The 17,976-nt window shown below is 38.5% G+C and overlaps 1 protein-coding gene across 6 annotated transcripts in view; it reads left to right on the forward strand.

Annotated features, from left to right (window-relative positions):
• The window catches only part of CFAP61 (cilia and flagella associated protein 61), a 301,246-nt gene that overhangs the window by 104,126 nt on the left and 179,144 nt on the right, over positions 1-17,976 (forward strand). For all 6 annotated transcript variants that reach the window (XM_073878452.1, XM_025876823.2, XM_073878453.1 and 3 more), the window contains one exon: positions 14,340-14,466. In XM_073878452.1, coding sequence (XP_073734553.1) covers positions 14,340-14,466 — 127 coding nt within the window. The remainder of the gene's footprint in view (positions 1-14,339; positions 14,467-17,976) is intronic.

A 17,976-nucleotide genomic window follows, 5' to 3' on the forward strand; every position in this document is an offset into this window, starting at 1 on the left:
TTTGGGTTTCTTCCCCTTTTCCACTCTGCTTTTCCTGGTGTCAGCTCCAGCCCAAAGCTGGCTTCCATCCCATTGGCAGAATGGCTGCTGCAGTTCTGGGCCCACACCCCAGCACGCTGCAGAGAGGGAAGAAGCTATCGGCAGGCAAGCGCTTGCTTTCCCGGAGGCCCCAGCACGCCTCCTTCATTCATCCAGTACCTCTTGTGGACTGTGCGGTGGGTGCCAGCCCCCATTCCAGGTGCCGGGCAAGCAGAAGGGACTCAGACAAAAATCCTCGCCCTCATGGGGCCTGCATTCTAGTTAGAGGAGAAAGACATATGTAAAGGGAAGAGAGAAAATACAGTGTCTAAGTGATGAGAGTGAATGTGCAGAATAACGCAGATGAGGGAAAGAAGACTCGCTGGGCTCTGGGGTGTGGAGGTAAGGCCTCTTGGGGAATGAGGTGAGGGGGAGCCACGTGGGCACAGGTTCTCGACACCTACTCTTTTTCTACCATGGTTTTAGAGGATGTCGCGTTCTTCCATTTTTTGCTTCACTTCTCTTGACATTTGGGATGGATTGTTCTTGCTCTGAAGTTTGGTTACTTTAAATTTCATGACCTCATGTTCTGGTCTCCCACTCAATCTCGTTCTTCTTCCCTTGGGAAATTATATTTGTGTCTGTCATCTGCCCTCTGGCCATGCTGGTGAGCCCTGGAACAAATCATTCATTCAATTGTTAGTGGTGCTTACCTCTTCTGTCAACGAATTCCATGCCAAGGTTCCCTGTCATTTCACTTTGACTTTGAAAAGAGAACATAATATTTATGTTAACTTTCCTTTAAATGTATATATACTAAATGCTTTTTAACACTTCTTACTTGATATAGTGATTTCTAGGAGGTTTCCAAATGTAATATGAGGTTAGAATATGGTATAAATGATTTTCTCCTTTTGCTCGTGCTTACCCATTCTTAGCCTTCATACAGGCTTTTTGTTCCTCTTGTTTATTCATGAGTAGTGGACACATTTGGATGAACTTGCCACTCATTCCATCTTCCTGCCCTTCCAAACCATGTTTTTCTGAAATTTGCCATTTTTAATTTGGGGGAATATGTTTCAAACTTATTTATTGTACTAGAAATTATTTTCTACAAATAAGTATTTACTGCTAAAATAAATCATACCACTAATTGTCAACTTTGCTCATAAATGAAAATGCCTCTAGGTGATTGGCTTTTAAATGATTCATCACCTCAGCATTTTTCTTTTATTTGCTTCTCTACGGGTGATTTTGTCATGCCTAGTTGTCATTTCTTCTAGCATGTCACTATTACACCTATTTCAGGCCCATGTATCATAAAGAGTGTTTTAGTGATATCAGTCCTGGTGCTTTTAATCAGCTTCCTTGAATAGTACCTAACAGAAAACTTTATTTTGTGGTTATTGTTTTGTTTTGTTGATTGGTTGGTTTAAACTGAAGTACTGATGACTGTCAAGTTGTTTTATGTTTCTGTTACATAGATTACTCCTTTGGATTTCAGAAAGATTCAGTTTACTTTTTCTTCTTTCTGTCATTTTGATTTTATTTACTGGCATCATAAAGTTGCCCTATATTCTGCAAGGCTCCTTCCATGCACAAATACTCTTGTAGGTGTCTAAAACCATTCATTCAATTTGAGGTTGAAAAATTAACTGTTAAATCTTTTTCCTTCTACTTTTATATATGATTTTCTATTTTGTTACATGTACAGTCTAATTAAGTACTATAAATTCTGATCTTTGAGATCAGAGTCTGCCAAAAATGGGACAAGAAGAAAAACTCACTGGGAAGCAGGCCCGGGGCTGCCAAACTTTCAAGACCCAAGAAGGAACCAGTGGGCAGGGCCTTCACCATTTCTTCATGGAGAGGTGACATTTCCCAGGGAATCATGGGTTTGGGCATTCAGGTACATCAGAGAGAGAAAGTGTAAGAGAGAGGTAGCTTGGGAGCTTGAAGACCTATGGGGAAGGGTTAAGAAACACGATAGCCCCATGCAGGACTCCCTCAGGAGACTGGATGGAGGAAGCCATGTCAATGGATAAGGAGAACCCCAGCTGATCTGTCTCCCTGATTCAAGGTGGCTTTAAAACCAGGCCTGAACGTTGGCAAAAGAATAAGCTATCCTGGTTATTGAATATAAGTTCACTTCCAGGAAGGTTAGGCAAGACAACACGCAGAACAGGTGTAGGGAGGTAGGAGTTCTCATCCTGGTTGTACACCATGAGACAGAAGCAAGGGGCCTAGCATAAAGGTGATAATGAAAAAATGAAGATCAGAAACTCCTTGTTTGAGACTTGTGAAGAGGTGAAAGTAGGCCCACATTTAGATACCTCCGGTGGACCCACCATCTTTTGCAGTCCCACCGGTCCTAATTCTGACATGTAAACATAAACTTAGACTTTGTCTTTTTGGATATTTTTTAGCCCATTAAAAGCTCATTCCACAGAAGTTCTTGGTATAAAAAAGAAAATTCATTTTCTTTTTTCTTTTTTTTTTTTAAGATTTTTATTTATTTATTTATTTATTTATTTGACAGAGAGAAAGAGAGAGAGAGACAGCAAGAGAGGGAACACAAGCAGGGGCAGAGGGAGAGGGAGAAGCAGGCTTCCTGTGGAGCAGGGAGCCTGATGTGGGGCTCCATCCGAGGACCCTGGGATCATGACCCAAGCTGAAGGCAATCGTTTAACCAACTGAGCCACCCAGGTGCCCCGAATTTTCTTAATCTTTAGATTTATCTGAAAATATGGCAAGAAATAAAGATAGCTGCTCCCTAATTCAACAATAATACAATCCCCTTTTGGTGTGTGTGCATGTGTGTGTAGGACATCCATATATATTTTAAGATAATTTCATTTTAGTTAAGGATCATGCATATTGAGAATAAAATACTTAGCATCCTTACAACTTTGTTTTGAAGTTGTTTTATTTTTCAAAGGGTTTTCTGTAACTCAAACATAGGCTGAGTTCTCCACAACTCCTGGTCCATTTCTAACCTCATATATATCATTTAAAACTTTAAAGAATTCCAAAATCATTTCTTGGAAGATGGTTCTGGAACCAACAGAAGATCAGCTCCATAAAGGCAGGAATTGTGGCCTGTCTTGTTCCCTGATGGATCTCCAACACCCAGAACACACCAGGCATTCAGCAGCTGTTTAATCAGTAGTTCTGATAACTGAATGAACCATTCTCAATAAAGGCACTTTAATAATTGATTTTTAAGGAATACATTTTAATTGAGAATCCATTCATTTTTTACTTTTTCTGGATGCTCCTGTCAATTGCAGTATAAAAGAAATGAGGCCATGTAACTATTGCCACATTTGTATTTTCTGTCTTGTAAAGGCAAAACAAACAAGCTGCCATCCCTAGCATCTGATATGTAAGCAATCATATCCACACTGGCCATTTGCCTCAAAGCCCTGGGTGAAAAAGTCACCCGTGGAATAAACCTACATTTGGCTTTCTAAGTTAAGCAAGGAACAATGGAAAAATTGCTCTCAGAGTCAAACACTAGGCAACAGAAAGCAGCCTTGTCCAAAAGAAATACGGGGTGAGCCACATATGTAATTTTAAATGTTCTGATAGTTCTATTAATTAAAACATTAAAAAGTGGGTGCAATTAATTGTAATATTTATTATTTAACCCCTAATATCAAAAATATTATTGTTTCAACACACTATCGCTATAAAAAGTATCAGTAAGATACTTTACATTCTTTTTTTGTACCAAGTCTTCAGAATTCAGTGGGTATGTTACACATACAGCACATCTCAATTCAAAGATGCCACCTGTTAATTGCTCAGTAGCCACGTGTGGTTTGTGGCTCCCATATTGGACCATGTAGCAAATCTATCTCTATAAATGTGCCTATTCTGGACATCTCATATAAATGGAATTATACAATATATGACCTTTGAGATGTGGCTTCTTTCACTTAGCATAAGATTTTCAAGGTTCCTCCATGTTGTGGCCTGTGTCTGAACTTCATTTCTTTCTGTGGCTGGATTATACTTCCATTGTATATAGACCACATTTTGTTTATCCATTCAGAAGTTGATAGACATTTGGGTTCTTTCCACCTTTGGGGCTATTGTGATTAATCCTGCTATGAACATTCAAGTACAAGATTTTGTGTGGATTGTATGTTCTTAATTTCCTTGGATATTTTCCTAGTGGTCTTGTTTTTGCATTTAAATCTTTAATCCTTCTGAATTAGATCTTGGCATAAGGTGGCCATATCAGAACAGAGTTCTTACCCTTCACTTAAAAATTGCTCATAACACTTATATTATTAAGGTGATATTAATTGATCATCTTTATACCAGTTAATTATAGATGTAGATTGTTCTTTGCAAATATGCTACTTTGTTCATAGTATGGAAGCATGCATTAAAATTTAAGCATAAGATATTCAGTATAATTGAAGGCTAAGTTGGTTAGAATATTTCACTTCATTAATGGTAGGAGGAACAGCACTCTCCTATTTAGTAATAACACCCTAATGACTGGGAGTGTTCAGTGTAAGGCCAGCTACATAATAGGCAATGTGGGACTCCAGTGTAAAATGACGAAGTCATCTTCCCATGGGTTTACCACTCCAATCTGAGGCAAATAGGCATTCTCCAATGGCTTGCAACCTCTGCACTAAATACTGGAGTTGGGAGTAGGCAAGAGATCCACACAGAGCTGCCAGCTGAACACCCCATGGCACTGCCTGCCCTGGGTGGGGATGGCCACTAGTTTGTTCTGACTAGAGACTCCATGGGGCATGTATGTGGTCCTTGACCTTTTCCATGCCTGTGTCCAGGACCTCATGAAGGTAGAACATAATGGCTGAACATGGTCCTCCCCCGACTGATGCAACCCAGTTGTCACCTCTGGCAGAGGGCCAGAGCAATCATGGGGAAGGAATGGGGAGGTCCCGTGGGGCCCAAGGTACCAGTGGCAGGAAAGAGGTGGGAGAGAACCCATGGAGCTATGTTGGGAGGTGGGTACCATGCATGACCTGTGGCTCCAAACCCATGGACATGCTCTATTGTCTTATTTGACTGCAGGTAAAAATGCAAAATCAAAGATTAAATTATTAAGAATTTTAAGACTCATGAAGCAAGCCAGCTTCAATGTAATTTCTTAACTTCTTTTTTTTTTTTTTAAGATTTTATTTTATGTGACAGAGAGAGAAAGAGAGCACACAAGCAGGGGGAGTGACAGGCAGAGGGAGAGGGAGAAGCAGATGTCCCGCTGAGCAGGGAGCCCTATGCTGGTCTCAATCCCAGGATCCTGGGATCATGACCTGAGCCGAAGGCAGACTCTTAACCGAATGAGCCACCCAGGTGACCCATAATTTCTTAACTTCTTAACATACTTTAAACATCTGGGGAAGAGTTTGGCTTTATGTATGAAGTAAATATGAAATAAAGCATGATGCTGAACAATTTACTTATAATTTTTATATCTAGCATCTTTTTTTATTGAGGTATGATTGATGTAACATTATCTTAGTTTCAAGTGTACCACATAATGATTCAGCATTTGCATGCACTGTGAAATGATCACCACAGTAAGCCTAGTTACCATCCATCACCATGCAGAATTACATTTTTTTTTTTCTTGTGATGAGAATGTTTAAGATTTACTCTCTGGGCCGCTTTTAAATATGCACTACAATGTTGCTGACTATATTCATAATGCTGTACATTACATGCCCATGACTTTGTTATTTTGTAACTGGAACTTTGTACCTCTTGACACCCTTCACCCATTTTACCAATTCCTAACCCCCTCCTCTCTGGCAGCCATTATTCAGTTCTCTGTATCTGTGAGTTTTGTTTTGTTTCTTTGTTTTGGTTTTTAGATTCCACATATAAGTGAAATCATACAATATCTGTCTTTCTCTGTCTGCCTTATTTCCCTTAGCGTAATACCCTAAAGATCCATCCATGTTGTTGCAAGTGGCAAGATTACATTCTTTTTTATGGCCAAGTAATATTCCATCATATATATACCACATCTTCTTTATCCATCCATCCATTAATGGATACTTGTTTCCATATCTTGACTATTGTAAATAATGCTCCAATGAACATAGGGGTGCATGTATCTTTTTGAATTTATGTTTTCGTTTTCTTTGGATAAATACCCAGAAATGGAGTTGCTGGATTCTATGTAGTTCTATTTTTAATTTTTTGAGTAAACTCCACACTGTTTTCCATAGCCCCTGCATCAATTTACATTCCCACCAACAGTGCATGAAGGATCCCTTTTCTCTACAACCTTGCCAACAGTTACTTCTTTTTTTTAAAGGTTTTTAAAATTTGTTTATTTGAGAGTGAGAGCACAAGCAGGGGGAGGGGCAGAGGGAGGGTGGAGAAGCAGACTCCACGCTCAGCAGAAAGCCCAACACAGGGCTCCATCCTAGGACCCTGAGATCATGACTTGATTAAGGCAGCTGCTTAACCAACTGACCCACCCAGGCACCACCCTTTAATTTTTATAATAGCCCTTATTACAAGTGTGAGGTGACATCTCACTGTGGTTTTGACTTGCTGTGTCTAGTGGTCACCTGCCTATCTTCTTTGAGAAGAATGTCTATTCAGATAATCTGCCCATTTTTAAATCAGATTTTTTTTGCTATTGTGTTGCATGAGTTCTTTATACATTTTAAATATAAACCCCTTATCATATATATGATTTGCAAATATTTTCTCCTTTCAGTAGTTGGTGGTTTCCTTTGCTCTGCAGAAACTTTTTAATTTGTTGTAGTCCCACTTGTTTATTTTTGCACTTGTTGCCTTTGCTTTTTTTTTTTTTTTTAAGATTTTCATTTATTTATTTGACAGAGAGAGAGAGAGACAGTGAGAGAGGGAATACAAGCAGGGGGAGTGAGAGAGGGAGAAGCAGGCTTCGGCGGAGCAGGGAGCCTGATGTGGGGCTCTATCCCAGGACCCATGACCTGAGCCGAAGGCAGACGCTTAACGACTGAGCGACCCGGGTGCCCCTGCCGTTGCTTTTGTAATTCAGTTCCAAAAAATCATTGCCAAGTCCAAGGTCAAGGAGCTCACCACATATGTTTTCTTCTAAGAGTTTTATAGTTTCAGGTCTTATATTAAAGACTTTAATGGATTTTGTGTTAATTTTTGTGTGTGGTGTAAGTGATCTAGTTTCATCCTTTTCCATGTGGCTATCCAGTTTTCTCAATACTATTTACCAAAGAGATTATTCTTTACCCATTGTATATTCTTGCCTCCTTTGTCATATATTAAGTGACCATGTAAACATGGGTTTATTTCTGGGCTCACTATTCTGTTCTATTGATCTGTTTGTTTTATGCCAATACTATACTTTTATGAATACTGTAGCTTTGTAATATAGTTTGAAATCAGAGAGCATGATGCCTCTGGCTTTGTTCTTTCTCAAGATTGCTTTGGCTACTTAGGGTTCTTTTGTGGTTCCATACAAATTTTAGGAATATTTGTTCTATTTCTAGGAAAATGTCATTGGAATAGTGATAGGGATTACATTGAATCTGTAGATTGCTTTGGGTAATACGGATATTTAAACAATATTGATTCTTCCAACCCATGAGCATGGAGTATCTTCCCATTTATTTGTGACTTCAATTTTTTTCATCAATGTACTATACTTTTCAGCATGCAGGTCTTTCACCTCCTTGGTTAAATTTATTTTTAGGTATTTTATTCTTTTGATGCAATTGTAAATGGGATATTTTCTTAATTTTTCTTTCTGATAATTCATTATTAGTGTGTAGAAATGCAATAGATTTTTGTGCATTGATTTTGTATCATGCAACTTTACAGAATTTATTTATTAGTACTAACAGTTTTTTGGTGGAGTCTTTTGGGTTTTCCATATATAAAATCATGTCATTAGCAAATAGTGACAGTTTCACTTCTTTCTTTCCGGTTTGGATGTCTTTTATTTCTTCTTCTTGCCTAATTGCTCTGGCTAGGACTTCCAGTACTATATTTAATAAAAATGGTGAGTATAGGCATTCTTGTCTTGTTCCTGATCTTAGAGAACAGTGTTTCACCATTGAGTATGATCTTAGCTGTGGATTTGTCATATCTAGCCTTTATTATGTTGAGACACGTTCCCCTCTGCCCACTTTGTTGAAAGTTTTTATCATGAATGGATGTTGAATTTTGTCATATGCTCTTTCTGCGTCTATTGAACTGATTGTATGATTTTTATCCTTCATTTTGTTAATGTGGTATATCACATTGATTGATTTGTGGACATTGAACCGTTCCTTTTTTTTTAAAGATTTGACAGAGAGAAAAACAGCGACAGAGGGAACACAAGCAGGGGGAGTGGGAGAGGGAGAAGCAGGCTTCCCGCGGAGCAGGGAGCCTGATGCAGGGCTCAATCCCAGGACCCTGGGATCAGGACCTGAGCTGAAGGCAGACGCTTAATGACTGAGCCACTCAGGTGCCGCACATTGAACCATTCTTGAATCTCTGGAATAAATTCCCCTTGATAATGGTGTATGATCCTCTTTATGTATTGTTAAATTCTGTTTGCTAATAGTTTGTTGAGGGTTTTTGCATCTATGTTTATCAGGGATATTGGCCTTTAATTTTCTTTTTTTGTGGTGTCTTTGTCTAGTTTTGGTATCAGGGTAATGCTGGCCTCCTAAAATGAGTTTGTAAGTATACTGTCTTCTTCAGTTTTTTGGAAAAGTTTAAGGATTGGTATTTGTTTTAATTGTCTTAATTTTTTTTCTTTTTTCAAATTTTTATTTACATTCTAGTTAGTTAACATATATTGTAATGTTAGTTTCAGGAGTAGAATTTAGTGATTCATCACTTACATATAACATTCAGTGTGCAACACAAGGGCCCTCCGTAATACCCGTCACCCATTTATCCCATATCCTCTCCACCTCCCCTCCATCAACTCTCAGTTTGTACTCTATAGATAAGAATCTCATGATTCGTTTCCCTCTCTTTTTTTTCCCCTTCCCTTATGTTAATCTGTTTTGTTTCTTAAATTCCACATGAGTGAAATCGTATGGTATTTGTCTTTGTCTGACTGACTTATTTTGCTTAGCATAATACACTCTAGCTCCATCCGTATCATTGCAAATGGCAAGGTTTCATTCTTTTTGATGACTAATATTCCATTATGTGAGTGTGTGTGTGTGTGTGTGTGTGTGTGTGTGTGTGTGTGTGTATTACGTCTTCTTTATCCATTCATCAGTCGATGGACATTTGGGCTCTTTCCATAATTATGGTTGATAATGCTGCTATAAATATCAGGGTGCATGTGCCCGTTGAATCAGTATTTTTGTATCCTTTGGGTAAATACCTAGTAGTACAATTGCTGGATCATAGGGTAGCTCTATTTTTAATTTTTTGAGGAACCTCCATACTGTTTTCCAGAGTGGCTGCACCAGTTTGCATTCCCACCAGGATTCCTCTTCCTCCACATCCTTGCCAACATCTGTTGTTTCCTGTGTTAATTTCGGCCATTCTGACAGGTGTGAGGTGGTATCCCATTGTGGTTTTGATTTGTAGTTCCCTGATGATGAGTGATGTTGAGCATCTTTTCATGTGTCTGTTGGCCATCTAGTTGTCTTCTTTGGAAAAATGTTTATTCATGTCTTCTGCCCATTTCTTAACTGGATTATTTGTTTTGTGGGTGTTGAGTTTGATAAGTCCTTTATAGATTTTGGGTACTAACCATTTATCAGATATGTCATTTGCAATTATCTTCTCCCATTCTGTAGGCTGCCTTTTAGTTTTGTTGATTATTTCCTTTGCTTTGTGAGGATTGGTATTAAATTTTCTCTGAATGTTTGGTAGAATTCACCAGTGAAGGTGTCTGGTCCTTGGCTTTTGTTTGTTGAGAGATTTTTTTAAAAATTTTTATTACTGATTCCATTTCCTTACTAGTAATCAGTCTGTTCAGATTTTCTATTTCTTCAGGATCCAGTCTTGGAAGAGTGTATGTTTCTAGTAATTTATCCATTTCTTCTAGGGTGTCCAGTTTGTTGGCCTGTAATTATTCATAGTAATCCCTTATGATTCTTTGTATCTCTGCGGTATCAGTTGTAACTTCTCTTTCATTTCTGATTTTATTTATTTGAGCCCTCTCTTTTTTCCTGGTGAGTCTAGCTAAAGCTTTTCCAGTTTTATCTCTTCAAAAAACCATCTCTTAGTTTCATTGACATTTTCTATTGTCTTTTTAGTCTCCATTTCATTTATTTCTGTTCTGATCTTTCAGATATCTGCTATTTCTGATATTTCCTTCAATTAACTTTGGGCTTCATTTTTTCTTCTTCTAGTTCCTTTAGGTGTAAATTAGATTGTTTATTTGAGATTTTTCTTGTTTCTTGAGTTAGGCCTTTATCACTATGAACTTCCTCTTAGAACTGCTTTTGCTGAATCCCATAGATTTCAGTATGGTGTATTTCCATTTTCATTTGTCTCAAGGTATTTTTTGGTTTGTCCTTTGGTTTATTTGTTGATTCATTTGTTGTTCAGCAGCATGTTGTTTGATCTCCATGTGTTAGTGATTTTTCCAGTTCTCTTCTTGTAATAACTTTCTTGTTTCATACCATTGTGGTTGGAAAGATGTTTGATATGATTTCAATCTTCTTAAATTTATTTAAATTTGTTTTATAGCCTAACATATGATCTGTCCTGGAGAATGTTCCATGTGCAGTTGAGAAGAATGTGTATTCTGCTGCTTTTGGATTGAATGTTTTGTATATCTTTACATTAAGTCCATCTGGTCCAGTAAGTCATTTAACGCTGATGTTTCCTTTTTTTATTTTCTGTCTGGATGATCCACTAATGTAGTGGGGTATTAAAGTCCCCTGCTATAAATGTATTGCTATAAATTTCCCCCATTTAGGTGCTTCTATGTTAGGTGCATAAATATTTATAAATGTTATATCCTCTTGTTAGATTGACCCCTTTATCATTATTTAATGCACTTCTTTGTCTTTTATTACAGTCTTTGTTTTAAAGCCTGTTTAGTCTGATATAGCTAGAGCTTTGCCTGATATAACCCCAGCTTTTTTTTTTTCTAATTTCTATTTGCATGGAACATCTTTTTCCATCCCTTCACTTTCAGTCCGTGTATGTCCTTACTTCTGAAGTGAGTCTCTTTTACAGGCAAGATGTAAAGGGACTCTTTTAAGCTGAAAAGAAGGGGCACTAGTATATATATATACACACATATATATACTATATATATAATACTCTATCTTAAGTTCATAGCAGCTTAGCTTGAATGCATTCTAAAGGTCTACATTTTTATTACCTCCACCCCATGTTTTGTGTTTTTGATGTCACATGTTACATCTTACTTTGTGTATCCCTTAACTAATCATAGAAGTTATAGTTATTTTTACTACTTTTGGTTTTTAACCTTCATACTAGCTTTATTAAGTGAGTAATCCACTACCTTGGCTATATGTTTACCTTTACCAGTGAGATTTTTACTTTCATATGTTTTCTTGTTGCTAATTAGTATGCTTTCTTATATTTCTTGTAAGGCCAGTTTAGTGGTGATGAACTCCTTTAGCTTTTGCTTGTCTGGGAAATTCCTCATCTCTCAATTCTGAATGATAGCCTTGGTGGGCAGAGGTTTCTTGGTTGGAAGTATGTTCCTTTCAGCACTTTCCATGTGTCCTGTCACTCCCTTCAGGCCTGTAAAGATTCTGCTGAAAAATCTACTGATCCTCTTAGGGTGGTTCCCTTGTACATAACAAGTTGTTTTGCTCCTGCTGCTTTTAAGAGTCTCTCTTTACATCAAAAACTAATGATGTAATGTATGGTGATTAACATAACAAAAAAAATTTAAAAAAAGAGTCTCTCTTCATCTTTAAATTTTGGCATTCTAATTATAATGTGTATTAGTGTAGATCTTTTTGAGTTCATCTAATTTGGAACTTCCTGGGCTTCCTGGATTTGGATATGTGTTTCCTTCCCCAGGTTAGGAAGGTTCTCAGCCATTGTTTCTTCAACTAAGTTTTTTGCCCCGTTCTCTTTCTTGTTTCTTCTGGGACTCCTATAGTGCGAGCGTTATTCTGTTTGATGTTGTCCCATGGGTCCCTTAAGCTGTCTTCACTTTTTACATTCCTTTTTCTTTTCACTGCTCAGTGTGGGTGAGTTCCACTGCCCTGTTTTCTACATCACTGATTCTTTCTTCTGCTTCATCTAGTCTGCTGGTGAACCCTTCTAGTACATTTTTCAGTTCAGTTATTGTATTCTTCAGCTCTGTGACTTCTGTTTGGTATTTTCCTTTATTGCCTATCTTTGTTGAAGTTCTCACTGTGGTCATTCATACTTCTCCCAAGTTTGGTGAGCATCTTTATGACCATTACTTTGAACTCTTAATCAGGTAAGCTACTTATCTTCATTTCATTAAGAGTTTTTCTGAGGTTTTTTTCTTGTTCTTTCATTTGAAACATATTCCTGTTTACTCATTTTGCTTGACTTTCTGTGTTTGTTTCTGTTTTAGGCAAAACAGCTACCTTTCCCAGTCTTGAAGAAGTGACCTTGTATAGGGGAGGAACCTATTGTTTAACCTTGCCCTAGCTCTTGGTTGTCTCTTGACCCTTTGTGATTGTCCAAGCAGCCTGATTTATTCTTGATATGTCCCAGTTGTTGAGAGTGTGCCAAGCCTGTCAGTGTTCCAAAGGGAGAATTCATTCATTGCTGACTTCCAGGCTGCTTGGAAGCCAGACCCTCAAGCAGACCCTCAAGCAGACCCTCAAGCAGCAGCTTTCAAAGTATGCAAATATATGCAGTTCTGTGGGACTACAGTCATAAATCCTGCTGGCCTTCAGACCAGGTAGTTTGGAGGTGTCTCTTGGGTGACATTTATAAAATTTAGGGCTTCAAATGAGTGTATAAGCTCTTTTCTGGGAGTTACTGGCAAGTTGTAGCAAGGCTGAGTGAGAGCACAAAGCTGGCATCCCCTGGCCTACTTTCTCTGAGAATATTCCATAGCTGCTAGATGTGTGGTGAACCTGAGGCCTACCCTTCAGGCTGGAGCTCCAGGACGAGTACATAGGCCTTTTTCACAGAAAAACCGGGGTGTGTTTCAGTCCACTGTCTGTGCAGTGCCCTGGGGGTGGTATACTGCCAAGAACAGTCTCTGTGATTGTTACAGTCCCATGGGACCCAAGAACACAAGCCTCCCTGGCTACCAGAGCCAGGTGATCCAAGAGAGACCCCTGTGTGGACTGCGCATGCCTGAGAGTTTTAGCAAGGCAGCGGGAAAGTGCAGGGCTGGGGTGTGCCTGCCAGCTTTAGTGGGCAGCAAGAGAGCACAGGGCCACGTGTGTCTCCTGGTTTTAGTGGGGCAGTGGAATAGTGCAGGGACTGTGTGTGCCTTCTGGCACTAGCAAAGTAAACGGGAACACAAAAATGACACCTTGCAGGGCCTCTGTCCCCGGAGAGAGTTCCAGCAGGCTCCTACCCCCTCCAGCAGATGCTTTAAGATTAGGAAATGAATCTCCTTTACATATAGTGTAGGTACTTTTCAAACCGCTGCTTTTACACTGGGTGAGTGCGTCTGCATGTGACTCCTTCAAGAGCAATATCTTTATTTATGTCCCTTCAGCCCTTCAGGTCTCTACAGGTATAAGCCCCAATGGTTTGCAAAGACAGGTGTTTAGGGGGCTCATCTCTTTGGTGCAGGTCCCAAGGATTGGGGTATCTGATGTGGGGCACTAACCCCTTACTCCTCAAGGGGAAGCTCCATATTCATGAGATCTCTCCCGATCATGGGTCACTGTGCCAGGGTGAGGTTTTTGGCAAGACTGTGTCTCTGCCTCTCCTACCATTTTGATGTGGCCCTTTATTGCCTGTTGTGAAGGCACCATTCAGCTAGTTTTGAGGTCTTTTTCAGAGGGCATTACTCCATATGTAGCTGTGTGTCTGTGGGAGATGAGTTCAGGATCTTCCTATGTCTCCATGTTAGACTGCCCCATCTTTCTGCACATTTCAAATTAAATGCATTTGGAATGTAACTTTGTATTGTCTCTGGTTAATGAAAATATCAGTGATTTTTACCTTCTTCTTTACACTATTTTGCATGTGTTTTACAGGTTTTCTAGAATGAAATGGGTTACTTTTATAATTAACCAAACCCTAATATTTTATATATATTTAAACATATATAAACATATATATGTAAACATATATATAAACATATATATATAAAATATATACTGGATATTTATTTTATGTGATATTTTATAATTTTGTCTTCATTTTGGGGGGGAATACATATTTTAGTACTTTCACCTAAAAAAACTGTATCTCTCCACATGCAGGTCTATTAAAATAAGATTAGCCACTTTGTTGGATACTCCTGGTGTTGAAAATCTTGTTAGCACTCTCATGCTGAATAAAAGTATATTGGAGGATTTAAAGCAATACAATGAGGCTCGCAGAGACCATGTAAGTACCTGCTATGACCAGATTGGTTTCCTTTTCCTTGTGATATGGGCCATTATGACCCACGTAGGATCAACCTTAAAGTTTCCTTGGATCTCAGTTGGAGATAGTTGGAGAACTGTACAGTGAGAAGTGGAGGAGGTGAGGTTGGAAGATGGGAGCAAGAAAAGAAAAACAAAGGAGACTGGGGTTTAAGGATGTGAGAATGTTCTCTTCACTGGTGGCCCCAAGGTGGGGTGCTGATTAGATATTCTAAATCCTTATCACAGGCATGGAAAATGCGGACTTGATCCAGACAAGTATCCCAGAATAGGATAGATCTCAGGACTTAGAATAGGCAGATCTGACTGAGGTTAGGGAATGGTAGTTCAGGAATCTGTGGGTGCCTGGTGCTCACCGAGCACCTAAGTCTGGATATCAGACTTAGGACAGTGGGATCCCATTTGACCCTACTGGATGGTGATTCTGTCTAGACTTTTTTGTTGAGCTGCCTACATTCTCAGGTAATGGATGGGCTGTCAAACACCTGTATGGCAGTGTTAGGTTCTCTTTCTAGTATAGTAACTATACTATACTTTTGCCCTCGCAAAGGACAAGCTAGCAGTGGTCCTAATGTTAATGCTGCTTTCTTAAGGACCATGACAGTTTACTTAACCAGACATGGAACAGTGGATGTAGTTAGAGAAATGCTTAGTTACTTTTGTGATAAATTTTATTTTGAAAAAAAGTTTTATTGAACTATAACCAATAAAGAGCTAGATAGATTTCACAATTTGAATATACCATGTAATTAATGAGCGCCTGTTTCAGGAAACAGACTAACCCCAGCCTGCCTGAAGTCCCCTTCATGCTCCCATTCAGTTACTTTCTCCCCAGGTTAATACCACCTCAACTTCTAAGATCATAAATTGGTTATGCCTGTTTCTGAACTTTATTTAAAGGGATCACATGGTATGTTTTCTGGTATCAGGTTTTTTTGCTCAGCACTGTGTTTGTGAGATTCACCCATATTGTGCTGTAAAGTATTTCATTGCATGAAGATGCCACAACTTATTTCTTCTTTCTTCTGTCATTTGGGGGAGTTTCCAGTTATTGGCTCTTTTCAATAAGCACTTTAGTTAAATTTTAAAGTCATCAAGAGGGAGACATCAGACACCTAAACACAGTGAAATATTTAATATTTATCAAGGCATCAAATTAAAATAAAACTTCACTCTAGCACATGTTTTCTGTTTTGGTTTGTCTTGATCTTTTTTTTTTTTTTTTTTTCATTTTTTTGCTCCTTCCCTCCTGACCTGCCAATGCAGTATGATGTATCACCCTGTTCTCAAAGTGGGGTTTAGGGAGTCATAGGGGTCTCTGAGACATCAGTTTTCAGGGGGGTTCTGTGAAGTGAAAACTATTTGCATAATAAGAATAAGGAACTATTTACCTTTTCCACTGTATTTATATTCACACTGATGGTGCAAATGCAGTGGTGGGCAAACCTTGGGAGCCTCAGAGTGGATCAAGGCAGTGGGCACCAGATTTCATCAGTTTCTTCATCGCCATTCACTCATAGTAACAATAAGGAAAAGAGAGCCTAGTGAAGATAGCATTGCACAGCAACAGACTGGCTAAAATACAAAGAGAGGCACCACTAAATGCTAGGGAGAATGCAGGGAAATAGGATCATTTATATGTTGCCAGTGGGAATGTAAAATGATACCATTGCTCTGGAAGACATTTTGGCTGTTTCTTCAAAAACCTCAATGAAACAATCATATGACCTAGTAATTGCACTCCTGGGCATTTATCCCAGAGAAATGAAGACTTGTACACGATTGTTCATAAGCAGTCAGAATTGGCCCAGATGTCCTTCAACAGGTGAACGGGTGAACTGTGGCACATCCATGCCACGGAGTAATACTTAACAATACAAAGGAATGCATTGTTGATGCATGCACCAACTTGGATGAATCTGCAGAGAATTGCGCTGAGTTGGGGGATGGGAGGGAGCTGAACCCTAAAGGGTACATACTATATAATTCCACCTATTTGACATTTTTGAAATAACACAATTTTAGAAATGGAGAAGAGATTATTTCTTGCCAGGGGTTAAGGACAAGAGGACAGGGAGTAGATGGGTATGGTTCTTGTAGGGCAACCCAGGGGATCTTTGTGTTGGAACCATTCAGTCCCTTGACTGTGGTGGTGGGTACAGGAACCTCCACAGGGTATAAAATTGTGTAGAACTTGATACACATACAATCACAGCAATGTGCATTCCCTGCTTGTCATAATATATTAGAGTTTTGCAGAACGTTATCATGATGGGATACTGGGCAATATGTACAAGGCATTTCTCTGTATTATTTCTTAAAATTGCTTGTGAGTCTGCAGCTATCTCCCTATAAATTTCAATTAAAAAAAAGAAAAGGAAAAGCCAGTTTCACTTGAAGCAGTAAAAATTATTAACTCTATTAAACTTCAATCCTTAGGTACCTATATTTTCAATGTTCTGTTGTGACAAAATGAGAAATGCACATAACGTTAGCTCTTCTGCTGTAGACTGAAGTTGTTGCTTGTTTCAAGAGAAAGCATTTCTGCAATTGTTTGATCTTCATGCTGACCCAGCCACCGTTCTCCTGCAACACAATTTTTACGTGAAAGAACAGCTGGCAAACAAAATGTGGTTATTCAGTCTTGGAGACCAGACGTTTTCTTAAAAATGAATGAAGTGAGGCTGTCTCTCCAAGGAAACAACTGACAGCATTTGTTCCCTCTGACAAAATCCAAGCTTTCAATAAAAAATCAGAATTTTGGAAAATCAGTATCTCTCATCATGAGCTTGACAGCTTCCAAAAACTTAAAAATTGTTCTGATGAGGCTGGTGGTGATATCATCAAATGTGATACTTTGATATTTTGTCATAGGTCAACATTTGGGAAATATGTGTAAGTTTGGTGAACCAATATTTTCTAGATAAAACATGATGTTACAAAATCACACATAGGTAAAAGATTCATTCAAACAGCAGAATAGACGGTTGGGTTTTAATGTGACAGTGTATACCAGTTTATTGATATGGTTTCAGATTCCACATTGCAGCTCATATTTAAAACAGTACCACTTGTTGAGTTTTGGTGGAGCATCAGAGAAGAATATCCATAATTATCTGAAAAGATTGTTTAAATACTTCTCTGCTTTCCAACTCTGTATCTTTGTGAAGAGAGATTTTTTTTTTCATTTATTTCAACCAAAATAACATATTGCAACAGATTGAATGCAGAAGTAGATATGAGCATCCAGCTGCCTTCCATTAAGCCAGACATTAAAGAGATTTGCAAAAATATAAAACAATGCTACTCTCCTCTCTAAATATTTTTGTCAAATTTTAAATTTTGTTTTAATTAGTAAATTAAACAAAAGTGAATAAACAAATTAAAATTTTTCTCAGTTTTAATTTCTAATACAGAAACTACTGATAGATAGCTTTAACACACATACCCCATGCTCTTTGGAGTCCTCAGG

Source organism: Callorhinus ursinus, unplaced genomic scaffold, assembly GCF_003265705.2.
Source record: "Callorhinus ursinus isolate GAN/ISIS: 27379988/994484 unplaced genomic scaffold, GSC_fseal_2.0 scaffold29, whole genome shotgun sequence".
In the NCBI taxonomy this organism is placed as follows: Eukaryota; Metazoa; Chordata; class Mammalia; order Carnivora; family Otariidae; genus Callorhinus; species Callorhinus ursinus.